The sequence below is a fragment of the Chiloscyllium plagiosum genome, chromosome 41, assembly GCF_004010195.1.
Source record: "Chiloscyllium plagiosum isolate BGI_BamShark_2017 chromosome 41, ASM401019v2, whole genome shotgun sequence".
NCBI classification, from domain to species: Eukaryota; Metazoa; Chordata; class Chondrichthyes; order Orectolobiformes; family Hemiscylliidae; genus Chiloscyllium; species Chiloscyllium plagiosum.
This window is the reverse complement of record NC_057750.1, coordinates 9,616,237-9,633,982: the sequence shown is the minus strand read 5'-3', so window position 1 is coordinate 9,633,982 and position 17,746 is coordinate 9,616,237. Positions and strand designations below refer to the sequence as shown.

The window sequence follows — 17,746 nt, the reverse complement described above, 5'->3', positions numbered from 1 at the left end:
AGGCATCTGGATGGCTATAATAATAGGAAGGGGGTAAGAGAGATATGGACCAAGTGCTGCCAAATGGGACTAGATTGGGTTGGGATATCTGGTCAGCACAGACGGGTTGGACCGAAGGGTCTGTTTCTGTGCTGTACATCTTTATGACTCAATGTGCTGGTTAGATTAGATTGGCCATGCTAAATTGCCCCAGGGATGTGCAGGCTAGATGGGTTGGCCATGGGAAATGCAGAGTATATGGGGATTGGTGGGTCTGGGTGGGATGGTCTTTGGAGGGGCAGCCTGGACTCGATGGGTTGCTTCCACACTGTCGGAATTTGATACTGTTGTGTCAGGAGAGCAGTTATTATAATGGCTGAGTAAAGGGCTCAGGTGTAAGGGAATTATTTGTTGGAATAATCAGTCCGTTTCTTCCAGCCAGGAAATAACTGGCTACCACTTGGAATGGGAGAAGGCCTGTGCGAGAGATCAGCCAAGCTGAAGAAATGAGACCAGATCCCTACCCCCTCTGGAAAATCCCAGTCACCCTGGTGCTCAGACTTCGGAATCACTTTCCAAAATCGGATTCAGTCAGTATGTCCATGACAAGATTGCACTTGGAAGTGTAACAGGACCAAGGCCCTCTTCTGAACCCTCTCCAGCTTTAATAATATCCTTCCTATAACTGGGAAAACCGGAACTGGATACAGTATTTTGCAGAAGTGAACTTGCTGTTGGAAGATTGGAAACTTGACAAGCAATAGTGCATAAACAGCAATGTGATCACAATCTGATTTCAGTTTATTCGTGAGATTGATTGAGGGATTACTATGATCTTGGCCTTGCCTCCTGGCCTGAGGCGTAGTGACTCTCAGTTTAAACCACCTCCAGCTGTCTCTCTCTAATGAGAGGTGAGGACTATGGGGGCAGCATCCTTTACTTAAGTATTGAGTCGAACAGCAAAGGGGGGGGGAAAGTAAAACGCAAAAGGAATGTGGAACAGAAACAAGGATGGAAATTGCTGGAAAAGTTCAGCAGGTGGAGAGACATCAGAGTTAACGCTTCCGGTCCAAAGTATCTTGGTGAAGAAAGCACAGCAATGCCTTCTAATTTCTCAGGGAGGCTAAGGGAATTCAGCACGTCGACAAGGACTCTCGCCAATCTCTATAGACGCACCACAGAAAGCATCCTGTCTGGATGCATCATGGTTTTGGTACAGCAACTGCTCTGCCCAGGGCCGTACGAAACTACAGAGAGATGTGAGGCACAGCCCAGGCCATCATGCAAGCTCCAATCGATTGATTCCATCCACACTTCCCTCAGGAAGGCAGCCAACATCATCAAAGACCCCTCCCACCCCAGTTAGAATCTCTTCGACCCTCTTCTGTCAGGCAGGAGATACAAAAGCTTGAACACAGGGACCCAACAGATTCAAGAGCAGCTTCTTCCCCACTGTTGTCAGACGTCTGAATGGACCGCTCAAATTTAACGTTGATCCCGTTCTCTCTGCAGCTGTAACACCGTATTCCTCACTCTGTTCTATGACCTGAAAGCACTTCGAATGGTATGATCTGCCTGTACTGCACGCAAAACACAAATTTTCACTGTACCGAGGTACACGGGACAATAATAAATCAAAAATCTGCTCCTCTTCAAAATACCACCAAGGGATAGATCCAGCCCAGCGGCTCACCCAAAAGGCAGCCCCACAGACAGAGCGGGTTTCCCCAAGTGCGAGTGGGACTGGACCCGGGATCCTTCAATTCAGAAGCCAGAGGGCTCACTGCTGCCTCTGCTGGCAAGGAGATGTCAGTAAATGCCAGGAATTCCAGAAAATTTGGCAGCTGCTGCTACATCCATGTTGCGTCTGTACAGGGCAGTGGTTAGTCCCTCTTTTTAGAATACCGTGTTCCATTCTGGTCTCCTTCCTACCGGAAGGATGTTGTGAAACTTGAAAGGGCTTGGAAAACATTTACAAAGAGGTTGCCAGGGTTGGAGGATTTGAGCTATAGGGAGAGGCTGAACAGGCTGGGGCTGTTTTCCCTGGAGTGTCGGAGGCTGAGGGGTGACCTTATAGAGGTTTACAAAATCATGAGGGGAGTATATGAATAGGAAGGGTTTGGAGGGATATGGGACAAATGCTGGCAAATGGGATTCGATTAATTTTGGATATCTGGTCAGCATGGACGAGTTGGACCGAAGGGTCTGTTTCCATGCTGTACATCTCTGTGACTCTATGACTCGAGGGCAAAGTGAGGAGGTGAGATTCAGTGGAAGGGAGATTTCGGGACTGAGGTCAGGGTGGGGTTAGTAGGATTTTTTTTCATCCAATGTTGTCCAGACCATTTCCCAGTCAGGGCGCTAAAGTGTTTACTTTAAACTCAGCCTCGTCTTCCCACTTTGAAAGAATGAGGAGGGAGACAGCAAGTCAGTGTTATTGTATTTAAACAGGCAACCTCAGACACCAAGATAAGGTTTAGCTGTGTCATAGAGTCATAGAGATGTACAGCACAGAAACAGACCCTTCGGTCCAATCCATCCATGCCGACCAGATATGCCAACCCAATCTAGTCCCACCTTCCAGCACCCGGCCCATATCCCTCCAAACCCTTCCTATTCATTTCCCCACCCAGATGCCTTTTAAATGTTGTAATTGTACCAGCCTCCACCACTTTCTCTGGGAGCTCACTCCATACACGTACCACCCTCTGTGTGAATAAGTTACCCCTTAGGTCCCTTTTATAGCTTTCCCCTCTCACCCTAAACCTATGCCCTCTAGTTCTGGACTCCCCTACCCCAGAGAAAATACTTTGTCTATTTATCCTACCCATGCCCCTCATTATTTTGTAAACCTCTATAAGGTCACCCCTCAGCCTCCGACGCTCCAGGGAAAACAGCCCCAGCCTGTTCAACCTCTCCCTATAGCTCAAATCCTCCAACCCTGGCAACATCCTTGTAAATCTTTTCTGAACCCTTTCAAATTTCACAACATCTTTCCAATAGGAAGGAGACCAGAATTGCACGCAATATTCCAACAGTGGCCTAACCTATGTTCCGATACAGCCGCAACTTGGCCTCCCAACTCCTGTACTCAATACTCTGACCAATAAAGGAAAGCATAGCAAACGCCTTCTTCACTATCTGAACTGTGTTGGAATGACCTAAAAATAAAGATCATGTTTGGGAACCGAGGCAGGTTCAAGGCCACGATGCATGATCTCATCAGCCACAAAGAGACTGGCAACTGAGAGGTGATTTAACAGATGATTTCATGCAAGGAATTCCAGGAATTTTAAGAGGAAGATCATGCTTTTGGGTCTTTCCAACATTATAAGGTCCTGAGAGAATGGAGTGAGGAGTTACAAAGCCCAAGACAGACTGACATTTATAATCGCAATCTGTCTCACAGAGGATTTACTCACTCTCCCTCTCAGCTAATTGGGACCATTCGAGATAAGGAACACCTTCAGATGTAATTTGCTGGCCAATTCTCCGCTTAAAAAGACAGTAACCCTTACTTTGCCGAACAACAGCAAGTCAACAGTTACACAGTGAGCAATCCTTAACAAATACTGACTCCTGATATACAGTTACACAGAGGTGTAGATCAGAAGATACAGGAGCACAATTGAGCCATTTGGCTCATCGAGTCTTCACACATTCGATCATGGTGTAGATGTTTCTCAACCCCATTCTTGTGTCTTCTCCCCATAACCCTTGATCCCCTTTGTAGTTGAGACCCTATCTATTTCTGTCTTAAATACACTCAATGACCGGGCCTCCAAAGCCTACTGTGGTAATGAGTTTGACAGAGTCACCACCCTCTGGCTGAAGAAATTCCTCCTCATTTCAGTTCTAAAGGGTTGTCCCTTCACTCTGAGGCTGTGCCGTTACATCTGATCCCAGCTTCTCCCTCTGAAACGGCAGGGTGAATTCTCTCATGTTATGGTCACTGCCCCCAAAGGGGTTTCTTCACCTTCAGCTCCCTGGTCAAGTCTACTTCATGACACACCACCGGATCCAGAATTGCCTGTACCCTAGTGGGCTCTACCAAAGCTGCTTTGAAAAACCGTCTTGCAGATATCCCACAAATTCCTCTCCTATTGCTACCAACCTGTATTTCCCAGTGTACCTGCACATTGAAGACTACATGATTATTGGATTGCCTTTTCAATCTCCTGATTTATTTTCAGCTCCATAGCCTGACTACTGCTAGGAGGAAGTGAGGACTGCAGATGCTGGAGATCAGAGCTTAAAAATGTGTTGCTGGAAAAGCGCAGCAGGTCAGGCAGCATCAAAGGAACAGGAGAATCGACGTTTCGGGCATAAGCCCTTCTTCAGGAATCTGCGAGGAGGCCTGTACATAACCCCATCAGGGTCACTTTTTGCCCTTGCGGTTTCAAAACTCTACCCGGACACTAATTCTACGCCTTCCGACCCTATTTCATTTCTTGCTATCAATGTTATTTCACTTCTGACTCACAAAGAACTCTAGGTGAAAGTGAGGACTGCAGATGCTGGAGATCAGAGTCAAGATTAGAGTGATGCTGGAAAAGCACAGCAGGTCAGGCAGCATCCGAGGAGCAGGAAAAATCAATGTTTCGGGCAAAAGCCCTTCATTCATTCCTGATGAAGGGCTCCTGCCCGAAACATCGATTTTCCTGCTCCTCGGATGCTGCCTGACCTGCTGTGCTTTTCCAGCACCACTCTAATCTTAACAAAGAACTCTGTCCATCTGCCTGTCCTTTCATCGAGATGTACAGCATGGAACATTTACCATAGCCTTAGAGGGGGAAAGGAGCAGTTACCAAGGGAAGATATTTATTTAGGGAAAAGGAAATTATGACGCTATCAGACAAAAGTTGGAAAGTACAGATTGGGAGCAATTGTTCCACAGAAAGGGCACAACAGACATGTGGAGACTGTTTAAGGAGCAGTTGTTGCAACTGATGCACAGATTTGTTCCTCTGAGACAGACAAGAAGGGGTAAGATTAAGGAACCTTGGATGACAAGAACAGAGGAGCTTCTCGTCAAAAGGAAGAAGGCAGTTTACGTAAGGTGGAGGAAGCAAGGATCTAGCACAGCTTTACAGCATTGCAGGCTTACTAGAAAGGAGCTCAGAAATGGACTGAGGAGAGCCAGGAGGGGACACAAAAAAAGCTTGAGAGGAAGGATTAGGGAGAACCCAAAGGGATTTTACTCATACGTGAGGAATAAGAGAATAATCAGGGAGAAGGTAGGGCCGATCAGGGAAAGCGGAGGGAACTTGTGCATGGAGCCTGAGCAGATAGGGGAAGCCCTAAATGAGTTTTTTGCTTCAGTTTTCACTAAGGAAAGGGACCTTGTTGTGAGTGAGAACTTTGAGGAGCTGGGAAATAGGTTTGAACAGATCAAGATTGAGGAAGTTGATGTGCTGGAAATTCTGGCAAACATTAAGATTGATAAGTCCGCAGGGCCAGACCAGATTTATTCTAGGTTGCTCTGGGAAGTGAGACAGGAGGTTGCTAAGGCCCTGGCGAAGACTTATGCTTCCTCACGCTCCATGGGAATCGTACGGAGGATTGGAGGGAGGGGAATGTTGTTCCTCTTTTCAAGAAGGAGAATAGGGAAATCCATGGCAATTACAGACCAGTCAGTCTTACGTCTGTGGTCAGCAAGGTTTTGGAAAGAATTCTGAGGGATAGGATTTATGACTATTTGGAAAAGCATTGCGTGATTAAAGGCAGTCAGCATGGCTTTGTGAGGGGCAGGTCATGCCTCACAAATCTTATTGAGTTCTTTCAGGAGGCGACGAGATAGTTCGAAGGTCAAGCAGTGGATGTGGTGTATATTGACTTCAGCAAGGCATTTGATAAGGTTCCCCATGGTAGGCTCATTCATAAACTCAGGAGGTATGGGATACAGGGAGATTTGGCTGTCTGGATTCAGAATTGGCTGGCTGACAGAAGGCAGAGAGTGGTTGTAGATGGAAAGTATTCTGCCTGGAGGTCAGTGGTGAGTGGTGTCCCGCAGGGCTCTGTTCCTGGGCCTCTGCTCTTTTTAGGTTTTATAAATGACTTGGATGAGGAGGTCGAGGGGTGGGTTAGTAAATTTGCAGATAACAGAAAGGTTGGAGGTGCCGTTGGTAGTATCGAGGGCAATTGCAGGCAGCATGACATTGACAGGATGCAGAGTTGGGCTGAGAAATGGCAGATGGAGCTCAACCTGGATAAATGTGAAGTGATGCATTTTGGAAGGTTGAACTCGAATGCTGAATATAGGATTAAAGACAGGATTCTTGGCAGTGTGGAGGAACAGAGGGATCTGGGTATGCAAGTACATGGATCCCTCAAAGTTGCCACTCAAGTGGATAGGGTTGTTAAGAAAGCATATGGTGTTTTGGCTTTCATTAACAGGGGGATCGAGTTTAAGAGCTGCGAGGTTTTGCTGCAGCTCCACAAGACCCTGGTGAGACCACACTTGGAATATTGTGTCCAGTTCTGGTCGCCCTACTATAGGAAAGATACAGAAGCTTTGGAGAGGGTGCAAAGAAGGGTTACTAGGATGCTGCCTAGACTGGAGGGCTTGTTTTACGAAGAGAGGTTGACTAAGCTCAGACTTTTCTCTCTGGAGAAAGGAGGAAGAGAGGTGACCTGATCGAGGTATACAACGTAATGGGAGGCTTGGATAGAGTCAATAGCCAGGCACTTTTCCCTAGGGCAGGATTGACTGGCACGGGGCGGGGTCATAGCTTTAATGTGTTAGGAGGAAGATATAGAGGAGACGTTAGAGGCAGGTTCTTTATGCAGAGAGTTGTGAATGCATGGAATGCGTTGCCAGTGGTGGTGGTGGAAGCAGAGTTATTAGGGACAGTTACGTGATGACTGGACAGGCACATGGAGAGCAGTGAATTGAGGGGTGCTTGGGTTAGATTATTTTATTTTAGATTAGGATTAATCCTTGGCACAACATCGTGGGCCAAAGGGCCTGCTCTGTGCTATATTTTTTGAAGTTCTATCCTGAGGGGACTTGGCTGGTGGATGTGGAAAGGTTGAGTCTAAAGGCAAGGGAGCACTGATTTCCATCAGCGATGAGCAAGACAAAATTCTCTCAGAGAGTGGGGAGTGTTTGGAATTCCCTTCTCAAGAGGCAGTGAGTGCAGAATATTTGAATATTTGACAACCAAGAGGATAGAAGGTTATCGGGGGATATACAGGAATGAGTGTCAAATCAGATCAGGCGAAAGTGAGGACTGCAGATGCTGGAGATTAGAGTCGAGGTTAGAGTGGGGCTGGAAAAGCACAGCAGGTCAGGCAGCATCCGAGGGGCAGCATTCCTGATGAAGGGCTCCTGCATGAAACGTCGATTTTCCTGCTCCTCGGATGTTGCCTGACCTGCTGTGCTTTTCCAGCGCCGCTCTAATCCTGAGTCAAAACAGAGCAGCCATGCTCGCATTGAATGGCACACAGGCCTGAAGGACTGAGTGGCCAGAGTTGGATGGTGGAAGAGTCTCAAGGGTTGAAATATTCTCCTCTTGCTCCTATATCCATGGACACAGCGAATAATCCTTACCCCAACCATAACTCTGTATATTTCCACATTGAGAAATGGGAAGTATAATGATGGAATGGTATTTTCACTGGGCTCATGATCCAAAGACCTTAAGGGATGAGTCTGGGGGTTTTAGGTTCAAATCCCACCGTGGCATCTGGTAGAACTCAAATGCAATTAATTAATCTCAGGAAATGTGAAACCATCATCAATTATTGTAAAAGGATATCTAGAGAGCTATTAATTTCAAGGGGCAACTAGGGATGGGCAAGACGTGGGTGGTACGGTGGTTAAGTGGTTAGCACTGCTGCCTCACAGCACTAGGGACCTGGGCTCAATTCCCACCCTCGGGCGACTGTCTGTGTGGAGTTTGCACATTCTCCCCGTGTCTGTGCGGGTTTCCTCCGGGTGCTGCGGTTTCCTCCCACGATCCAAAAATGTGCAGATTAGGCTGGATTGGCCGTGCTGAATTGCTCCATAGAGTCCAGGGGTGAGCAGGCGAAGTGGGTTAGCATGGTTTTAAGGGAGAGTGGTGGGTCTGCGTAGGATGTGCTTCGGAGGGTTGGTGTGGACCTGATAGTCTAAATGGTCTACTTCCACTGTAGGGATTCTCTGATTAAATGCTGGTCTTGAAAGTGTTGCTCATACCCCATGGAAGAATAAAGGTGAAAAACAAATCCTTATTGCATTGAATAAACAGTGACTTTGTCCAACTCTGCTTTAAATCATCTTTAACCTGCTCTACATATGCAGAGAGTAACCAGCTGGAGAAGCAATGATTGTGGTTATATTGTAACAGTGACCACACTAACCCCAATCCTAATTTCAAGAGCACCTCATTGGCTGGAAAGCCCTTCGGAACACCTTGGGGAGAAAAAAGGGACATGACAGGCACTATATAAATGCAAGTTCTTTCCCTTGCTTTTAAATTCCTGTGGAGCCAAAGAAAAACACTAAAAGACAGCTGTTGTTTCCTGTTAATCCTTTAAATAAAACAAGGAAGTGTTTGATTTCATCAATAATTAGGCATAAATTGTCCTGGGGTCTGAGGGCAGATTAACTCCATTTTCTTAATAACACAAGTCAACTTTTTTCTCTCAATCTGCTTTTTTTTAAACTGGTCCGAATCTTTTCTGCAGCTAAAGATGACATTAGGTCCATGGTGAATATTCCACTCAGTGTGATACTGCTGGACAGTTAGTTCCACTGTGTACTAGAGTTTATAGTAGAGGCTATAAAATTCTCACAGGGTTGAACAGACAGGATGCAGGGAGCATGTTTCCCTTGGTAAGGGAGTCTAGAAGCAGGGGACACAGTCTCAGGATATGGGGGAGACCATTTAGAACTGAGATGAAATTCTCTACCACAGAACGCTGTGGAGGTTGAGTCATGGAGATGTACAGCACAGAAACAGACTCTTTGGCCCAACCCATCCATGCCAACCGGATATCCTAAATTAAACTAGTCCCATTTGTCAGCACTTGGCCCATATCCCTTGACACTCTTTCTATTCATATACCCATCCAGATGCCTTTTAAATGTTGGAATTGTACCAGCCTCCACCACTTCCTCATTCCATACACGTACCACCCTCTGCGTGAAAACATTGCCCCTCAGGTCACTTTTAAATCTTTCCCCTCTCACCCTAAACCTATGCCCTCTAGTTCTGGACTCCCCGACCCCAGGGAAAAGACCGTGTTTATTTACCCTATCCACGCCCCTCATGATTTTATAAACCTCTATAAAGTCACCCCTCAGCCTCTGCTGCTCCAGGGAAAACAGCCCCAGCCTGTTCAGCCTCTCCCTGTAGCTCAAACCCTCCAACCCTGGCAACATCCTTGTTAAATCTTTTCTGAACCCTTTCGAGTTTCACTGAATTTATTCTTATAAATGTTTAGATATGAAGGGCATCAAAAAGTAGGAAGAGAGAGTGGAAATTTGGCATTCAGACAAAGGAGCAGCTGCAAAGAAAATGTGATTAGAATATTTGGATAAGTTCATGAATAGGAAAGGTTTGGAGGGACATGGGCCAGGAACAGGCAGGTGGGACTAATTTAGTTTGGGAACATGGTCGGCATGGACTGGTTGGGCCGAAGGGTCTGTTTGTGTGCTGGATGTATCTATGTCTATGATTCATCCCAACATGCCCTCCCACCTATTTCCGTATCATCAGCACATTTGGGACACATTACATTCCATCCCTCCTCCTGATCATTAATGTAGATAGGAAATAACTGATGCCATGGGACTAATTCTGGTGGCTGCCCACTAGTTTAACCTTTCACCTTAGAATCATAGAATGTCTACATTGTAGAAGCAGGCCATTTGGCTCATCGAGTCCATACCGACCCTCCGGGAAGCATTGCACCCTGACGCGCCCTATAACCCTGCATTTCCCATGGCTAACCCACCTACCCCACACATCCCTGGACTCTATGGGGCAATTTCCCCATGGCCAATCCACCCCAACCTGCACATCTTTGGATGGTGGGAAGAAACCCTAGCAAGCTCACACCATATTTCTCATGGCTATTCCATCTAGCCTGGGCACTATGGGCAATTTAACATGGCCAATCCACCTTAACCTGTACATCTTTAGACCACGGGAAGAAATCCACGCAGCCACGGGGAGAATGTGCAAACTCTACACAGTTGCCCGAGGGTGGGATTGAACCTGGGTCCCTGGGCGTTGTGAGGCAGCAGTGCTAACCACTGAACCACTGTGCCTCAAAAAACTTCAATCTCAACTTCCCTGCCTTCTCAACCTCAATCCTCAACCCATGCAAAGGCTTTACCCCCAAAACCATGACCTTCTACCTCATGCAATAAGCATTTGTGTGGTGCCAACTGAACGTTTTCTGGGCATCCCAACTCTCTACATCTACTGGTTCCCCTTCAACAGCTCTGTTTGTTGTATCCTCAAAGAACTCTCTACCAACTTTGTCAAACAATTTCCCTTTGACAAAACCAAGCTGACTCTAATTACATTAAATATCATGCTTTTTCATCATTAATAATGGACTTTAGTATTTTCCCAAGGATAATTGTTCAGCTAACTAGTTATGTCTCAAAAGCTTCTAAATTTCTCAGATCTAGCTGATATAATATTCTTTCTTCTGGATTTACCATATCAAAGGAATAAATGCAAATTCATATGATGAGAGAATAAAGGTCTGGAATAGGCAGCACACTTAATATTCCCAAGTGTAGTTAAGTTACAAATCCGCAAATAAATGTTTTTGTCGTGCCGTGATCATGAATGTTTAGCCAAGTATGTTTTGTTTAGCTTTAAAATTTCAGTTTGTTTGTCCTGTATTGTTTGGCATTTATTGCTTGTTCCTTTACGTTGTCGCAAGTGATATTTAAAGAGCTTGTGCAATATTGTGTAAAGCTTACACAATATTGTTTTTTTAAGAATCTGGATGAAAGCAACAGATAAATACGTTTTACAAACAAACACAGAATGCGCTGGAGAGACTCAGCAGATCTGACAGCATCTGCGGACTGAGAGAGAGAAAAACAGAGTTAATGTTTCAAGTCCAGTGACTCTTTTTCAGGACTGGCAGCTTTATGTTTTTGTCTGTTTCAAACTTTCAACGTTTGTGCATCTTTGTTTTATTTTCGCCAAATTCTTTGTTCCTGTTTGTCAGTGTGCGCAGAGAGGTAGAGTCAAGTGATCCTTCTTTGGGTTCAAAACATTAACTCTATTTTCTCCCTCCCCAAGATGCTGCCAGACCAGCTCAGTTTCTCCAGCAATTTCAGTTTCTTGTTTATTTCAGATATCCAGCATCCACAGTCATTTGTTTTATCTTTATTGCCTGTCGTCTGTTGATCATAGTTTAGTTCCTTCAAATTCTCTCTACCCCTCCATGCAATTCTGTTACTGTTGCTCTTCGGTGTGGACTCAATGGGGTGAATGGCCTGTTTCCACACTGTAGGAATTCTGAGTAATCTCAAACGGATAGGTTGGTCACTTGCACATACCTCAACAGTAGGATCAGTTAGCTCAGTTGGCTGCTCAGCTGATCTGCAATACGAGAGAGTGTGAGGACTGCAGATGTTGGAGAGTCGGAGTTGAGAGTGTGGTGCAGGTAAAGCACAGCAGGTCAGGTTGCATCCAAGGAGTAGGAGAGTTGAAGTTTCGAGCATAAGCTCTTCATGAAGGGCTCATGTCTGAAACGTTGACTCTCCTGCTCCTCGGATGCTGCCTGACCTGCTGTGCTTTTCCAGCGCCACACTTCAGAGATGCAACCCAATGGGGGTTCAATTCCCACCACCGGCTGAGGTCACCATGAAGGACTCTCCATCTCAACCTCTCCCCTCACTCGATGCGCAGTGACCCTCAGGTTAAACCCACCACCAGAGAGCAGTCCAGGAAGATGACTTCACTTTTTTTACAGTCCATGGAGAGGCTTGTTTTTATACCACCTCTCAGTTTCTCAAATCACTGTACAGACAATGCAATACTTGTTTGAAGTGCTGCAGTGCAGGAGAGAGGGCAATCGATTGACACATAGAAAGCTCTCCGATGTGAGAAAGAAACGGGAAATCTGGAGGCTAGGTGGAGTGGGTTGGAAGGACGGTTATTCTGAACTTTTCATTTCTCCATTTTCTAATTTAGTCCTACAATCTGTAATGCTTGACATTTCATTTCTAATTTTTTTTCTATGAACCCACCCTGAAGATTCTGTGCCTGGGTACCGTGTACTTGTGATGACACAATAAACGGCAACTTGTAAACTTTTATTGTACTCCTGTGAGCACATCGGACAATAAAGCTAATTCTAATTCTGCTTCTGTGATCAAAAGGTAAATATTGGACAGGAAGCTGCTCTGTTCCTCTTCCGAATGGTACAATCTTTTGGATCTAGATTGTGTGGACAGGGAAGTCTCAACTATGAGGAGAGATTATACAAATGAGGTCCGTTTCCTTGAGAATTTAGAAGGTTAAAGGGTGACCTGATTGAAGTGTTGAAGATATTAATTTGGAAAACATGGGATAGATAGAGATAGACTATTCCCACTGGCTGGAGGTTCCAGAACTAGGAGGGCCTAGTCAGAGAGTGAGGGCCAGAGCGTTCAGGAGAGAGAGGTTAGGAAGCACATCTACACACTGAGGGTGGGAGAGGTTTGGAGATCTCTTCCACAAGGCAGTAGATGCTGGACCAGTTGCCAATTTTAAATCTCTGAGAGATAAATTTTTGTTAAGTAAAGGTATTCAGAGTCCTGAGCCAAAAGGCAGGTATATAGAATTCAGCCACAGAAGAGCCACAATCTCACCGTATGGTGGAAGAGGGGCCAAATGGCCTACTCCTGTTCCAATGAGATGCTATAAAAATGCACATTTTAAAAAAATTCTTCTTCCTTTTCTGTTCATTGGTGAGGCTGCACTTGGAGTACTGTGTTGAGTTTTGGTCACCTTGCTATAGGAAGGATGTTATTAAACTGGAAAGAGTGTGGAAGAAACTTACAAGGATGTTGCCAGGACTCAAGAGACTGAATTATAGGGAGAGGTTGGACCAGCTAGGATATTTTTCTTTGGGGGGGGGACCTTCTAGAGGTGTATAAGATCATGAGAGGCATGGATACGATGAATGCACTCAGTCTTTTTCCCAGGGTTGGGGAATTGAGGACTAGAGGGCATCAGTTTAAGGTGAGAGGGGAAAGAATAAAAACGGAACCTGAGGGGCAACTTTTTTACACGGGGGGGGGGGGGTACGGGTATGGAATGAGCTGCCAGTGGAATTAGTTGAGGCGGGTACATTAACAACATTGAAAAGGCATTTGGACAAATACATGGATAGGAAAGGGTTAGAAGGATATGGGCCAAGTGCAGGGTCTAGCGTGGACAGATGTTTTGGTCAGCACGGACCAGTTTGGGCTGAAGGGCCTGTCTCAGTGCTGTAGGACCCTATGACTCCAGCCCTCGATTCCTCACTTCCTCTCTCCTGGAGGGACATGAGGAATAGGAGCAGGAGGAGGCTGTTGAGATTTGACTGCTGCTGGAAAAACACAGCAAGTCAGGCAGCATCCGAGGAGCAGGGGAAGCGACCTTTCGGGCAAAATCCCCTCGAGCCTGCTCCACCATTCGATAAGATCATGGCTGATCTTTCTCATGGACTCAGCTCCACTTACCCGCCCGCTCAGCAGGAGTTGGTTTCTGGTGTGTCACCGGGCAGTCATGGATACCAAACCGTACTGACTACCCAAGGAGGAAAGATTTAACAGAAAGAAGAGAGTTTCTGTTTTCTCTGTCTTCATTTTGAGTAAGGCCTACAGTTCTGAAGGGACAGTAGGATATACCGAGGCGAATAATCTAGAGACTTGAGGGGCCGAATGGCCTACTCTAGTTCCTATGTTTAATTTACCAGCCACTTCAGACAGTGCGGCACTGCCTAGATTTGTTCACTAACATCTCCCTGGGCATGGAGTCGCCTGACCTAGAGGTCAAATTGCTCCCCACCGACCCACAGTTCAGTTCCATTTTCCCAAACTGTGAAAGTGTGTTGTAACCTGCCTGGGCTGTTTTCTCTGCTGACACGATCTCTACACGCTGTATGTAATAACTCCCACAACTTGGCACGGGGAGATGTTATATTTTAATACCTCGAAGCATTGCCCACACTGTGAACCAGTCTCTACGTGCTCTTAACAAAAAAGGCAACATTATACCTTGCACAGCACAATACGCCAGGTTTTTTTTTCCGAAAATATGTTGGCCATCAGGCGGGCGCCGAGTGGATTCATGCAAAGATCCATAATCCGGGATTGTGGCTGAGATATTTTCTGGACCTTAAGGTCTTCCTTTGAAGTGAAGCGCAACAGCATTGGAACAAACACACACACACACACACAGAGGAAGATGAGTAGGCCTCAAGCCTGCACTGCTAGTTTCGAAAAGTTTTTTCAGCAAAGTCTTGCCTTCCTGTAGTGCCTTTCCACAAAAACAAACTGCTCTCGAAATGCAGGTCCAAGAGGCAAGCAAAGGTGTAGGGTCCCTGTCTCTGAGGTAGACCCTCTTGGTTCAAGTCCCACCCCAGGGCTGCATGACCAGGAATACCCTTCCATAACGTGGTCAGAGTTGGAAGTCACCTGATGAAGAGGCAGCACTCCTCAAGTTTGCAATCTCAAATAGACGCTGACAGACTATAACCTGACGTCGTGTGTGACGTCTGACTTTGTCCACTCTCGCTCCCGGTCCAACACCAGCACCTCCGCCTCATATTGTGGCCAAACTAATTTGAAGGTTTTCCCAACACCTTGCCAACAGGAAGTGACATAGTGGCTCAGTGGTTAGCACTGTTGCCTCACAGCGCCAGGGACCCAGGTTCAGTTCTCGCCACAGGTGACTGTATGGAGTTTGCATGTTCTCCCAGTGTTTGCGTGGGTTTCTTTCAGTCCAAAGAGGTGCAGGTTAGGGTGAATTGGCCACGCTACATTGCCCATAGTGTTAGGTGCATTAGTCAGGGGTAAGGTAAGGGAATGAGTCTGAGTGGGCTACCCTTTGGAGGGTCAGTGTGGACTTGGGCCGAAGGGCCTGTTTCCATGCTGTAGGTCATCTAATCAAGACTGGTAGATGTTCCCGTGACAGCGAGGAAATTGGAATCTCTGACATTCCCAGCCGTAGTTTTGGACCACGGCATATTTGTGGAGAGGTGTATGTTGCTGTGGCAACCCGGGCCCTGAGGCAGCCTGTTTGAGTGGGCCTGGATCAGCGTGGTGCCAACAACATGGGGGCCTGATTCCCATTCCAGCAAGACTGGATCTGGGAGCTTGTTTCCTTGCCATATCTGTGGGATGGGGAACAGAAGGGAAGAAACATCAGAAACACAGCGATCAATTTGCTCACAGTTTTGGGCAATTCATTCACGCGATATGGATGTTACCACCTCGGTCAGTATTTATTGCCCATCCCTAATTGCCCAGAGGGCAGTTGAGAGTCAACCACATTGCAGTGAGTCTGGAGTCACATGTAGGCCAGATTGGGTAAAGATGACAGTTTCCTTCCCGAAAGGGGCATTAGTGAACCAGATGGGTTTTCCCAACAATGGATTCCTGGTTAATCATGGCTATCTTAATACCAGATTTTTCCTGAATTCATATTCCACCATCTGCCATGGTGGGATTCGAACCCAGAACATTCCCTGGGTCTCTGGATTAACAGTCCAGCGATAACACCACTAGGCCATTGCTGTCTGGAGGAGCTCGCTGTGGGGGAGGCAATGTCGGTGGGATCGGATTTCCATTTTCAAGTTGAGGGACAAATATAGGGTTATTGCTTTTCTGCAAAATACTTCTATGGGATCCTTTGGCGCCAAGAGAGAGGGCACGTCATTGTTTTTCCGTTCTTCCAATGATGTGGGCATCGTTGGCTTGGCCGTCCCTAATTACCCATGAACTGACGGCCTTGCCCAGCCATTTCAGAGAGCAGTCTCTGGCTGGGCCCAGCATTTATTGCCCATCCCTAATTGCCCAGAAAGCAGTTGAGAGTCAACCACATCGCTGCGGGTCTGGAGTCACATGTAGGCCAGACTGGGTAAAGATGGCAGTTTTGTTCCCGAAAGGGGCACTAGTGAACCAGATGGGTTTCAAACTGAGAGTTTCACAGCTACCTTTACTGAAACGTGTTATATCAGAGAACGCAACATTGCAGTTTCTGTTGTGCAGTGGTAGTGTCCCCACCTCTGAGTCACAAGGCAACCAGGGTTCAAGTTCTACCAAGTTACCAGAGATGGGTAATAAGTCACGTTGACCATTCATAAGTTCTGAATCATAGAATCCCTGTCTGGAGGAGCTCGCTGTGGGGGAGGCAATGGCCTAGTGGTGTTATCGCTGGACTGTTAATCCAGAGACCCAGGGAATGTTCTGGGTTCGAATCCCACCACGACAGATGGTGGAATATGAATTCAGGAAAAATCTGGTATTAAGATAGCCATGAATCAGGCCATTCAGCCCATCCAGTCCACACTGACCCTCCCAAGAGCATGCCACTCAGGTCCACCCTCCTACCCTACCCCTGTAACCTTGCATTTCCCACGGCTAACCCAGACATCCATGGTAATGACAGGGCAATTTAGCATGGCTGAATTAGCTTGACTTGAGGGGCATGCACAGTGTTAATAGCCGAGGTCTTCTCCCCCAGGGTAGGGGAGTCCAAAACTAGAGGGTGTAGGTTTAAGGCGAGAGGGGAAAGATTTAAAAGACATTGAAGGGGCAACGTTTTCATGTAGAGGGTGGTGCCAGAGGAAGTGGTAGACGTAGTGGCAGTTACAACATTTAAAAGACATCTGGATGGGTACACGAATAGGAAGGGTTTAGAGTGATATGTGCCAAGTGCTGGCAAATGGGATGAAATTAGGTTCGGATATTTGGTCGGCTTGGACGAGTTGGACCGAAGGGTCTGCTTCTGTGCTGTATAACTCTATAACCACAGCAGATTGGTGAGAGTGATTAGCAACTTGCATACAGGAAATCTTGCTTCGTGTCTCCAAATGTGAACTAAGCGATGTAGATTCCCTTGAAAGAGTGACATTTCAATTCCTGGACAATGTAGGCGGCAGAATTACCATGTGGTGTAAATGCAACAAAGTTGTCAACTTTTCCGATTTCGACTGATAACATCATTTTCCCTTTGCATTTACAAACCGGGTGACTGTTTGGAGGGAGAAATACAGTCGAGTGAATCCAATATACAGCTAATACTCTTTATCTATCCCCCAGATGTACCGATTAATCCCATGGTGTCCCTGTCCTGGGAGAGTTAGTTGAGGATAGTGTAGAGAGAGCTTTACTTTCAGTTTAAAACAACTTTTTCTGTGTCTAACCCTGTGCTGTCCCTGTCCTGGAAGTGTTTGATGGGGGACAGTGTAGAGTGAGCTTTACTCTGTATCTAACCCTGTGCTGTCCCTGTCCTGGGAGTGTTTGATGGGGGACAGTGTAGAGTGAGCTTTACTCTGTATCTAACCCTGTGCTGTCCCTATCCTGGGAGTGTTTGATGGGGGACAGTGTAGAGAGAGCTTTGGGAAAGCAAATCTTAGCAGGACTTATCCACTTAATGGTAAGGTCCTAGGGAGTGTTGCTGAACAAAGAGACCCTGGAGTGCAGGTTCATAGCTCCTTGAAAGTGGAGTCATAGGTAGATAGGATAGTGAAGAAGGTGTTTGGTATGCTTTCCTTTATTGGTCAGAGTATTGAGTACAGGAGTTGGGAGGTCATGTTGCGGCTGTACAGGACATTG

At 46.4% G+C, this 17,746-nt stretch overlaps 1 protein-coding gene across 2 annotated transcripts in view; it reads right to left on the bottom strand.

Moving 5' to 3' along the window:
* The window catches only part of ptgir (prostaglandin I2 receptor), a 62,302-nt gene that overhangs the window by 11,613 nt on the left and 32,943 nt on the right, over nucleotides 1-17,746 (bottom strand). Inside the window, exon 2 of one of the 2 annotated variants that reach the window (XM_043680899.1) lies at nucleotides 14,993-15,300. The exons of the other annotated variant lie outside the window; for it this stretch is intronic. Coding sequence (XP_043536834.1) covers nucleotides 15,070-15,300 — 231 coding nt within the window. The 3' untranslated portion in view covers nucleotides 14,993-15,069. Of the gene's footprint in view, nucleotides 1-14,992; nucleotides 15,301-17,746 lie in introns of those variants that run through there. 2 annotated transcript variants of the gene reach the window in all.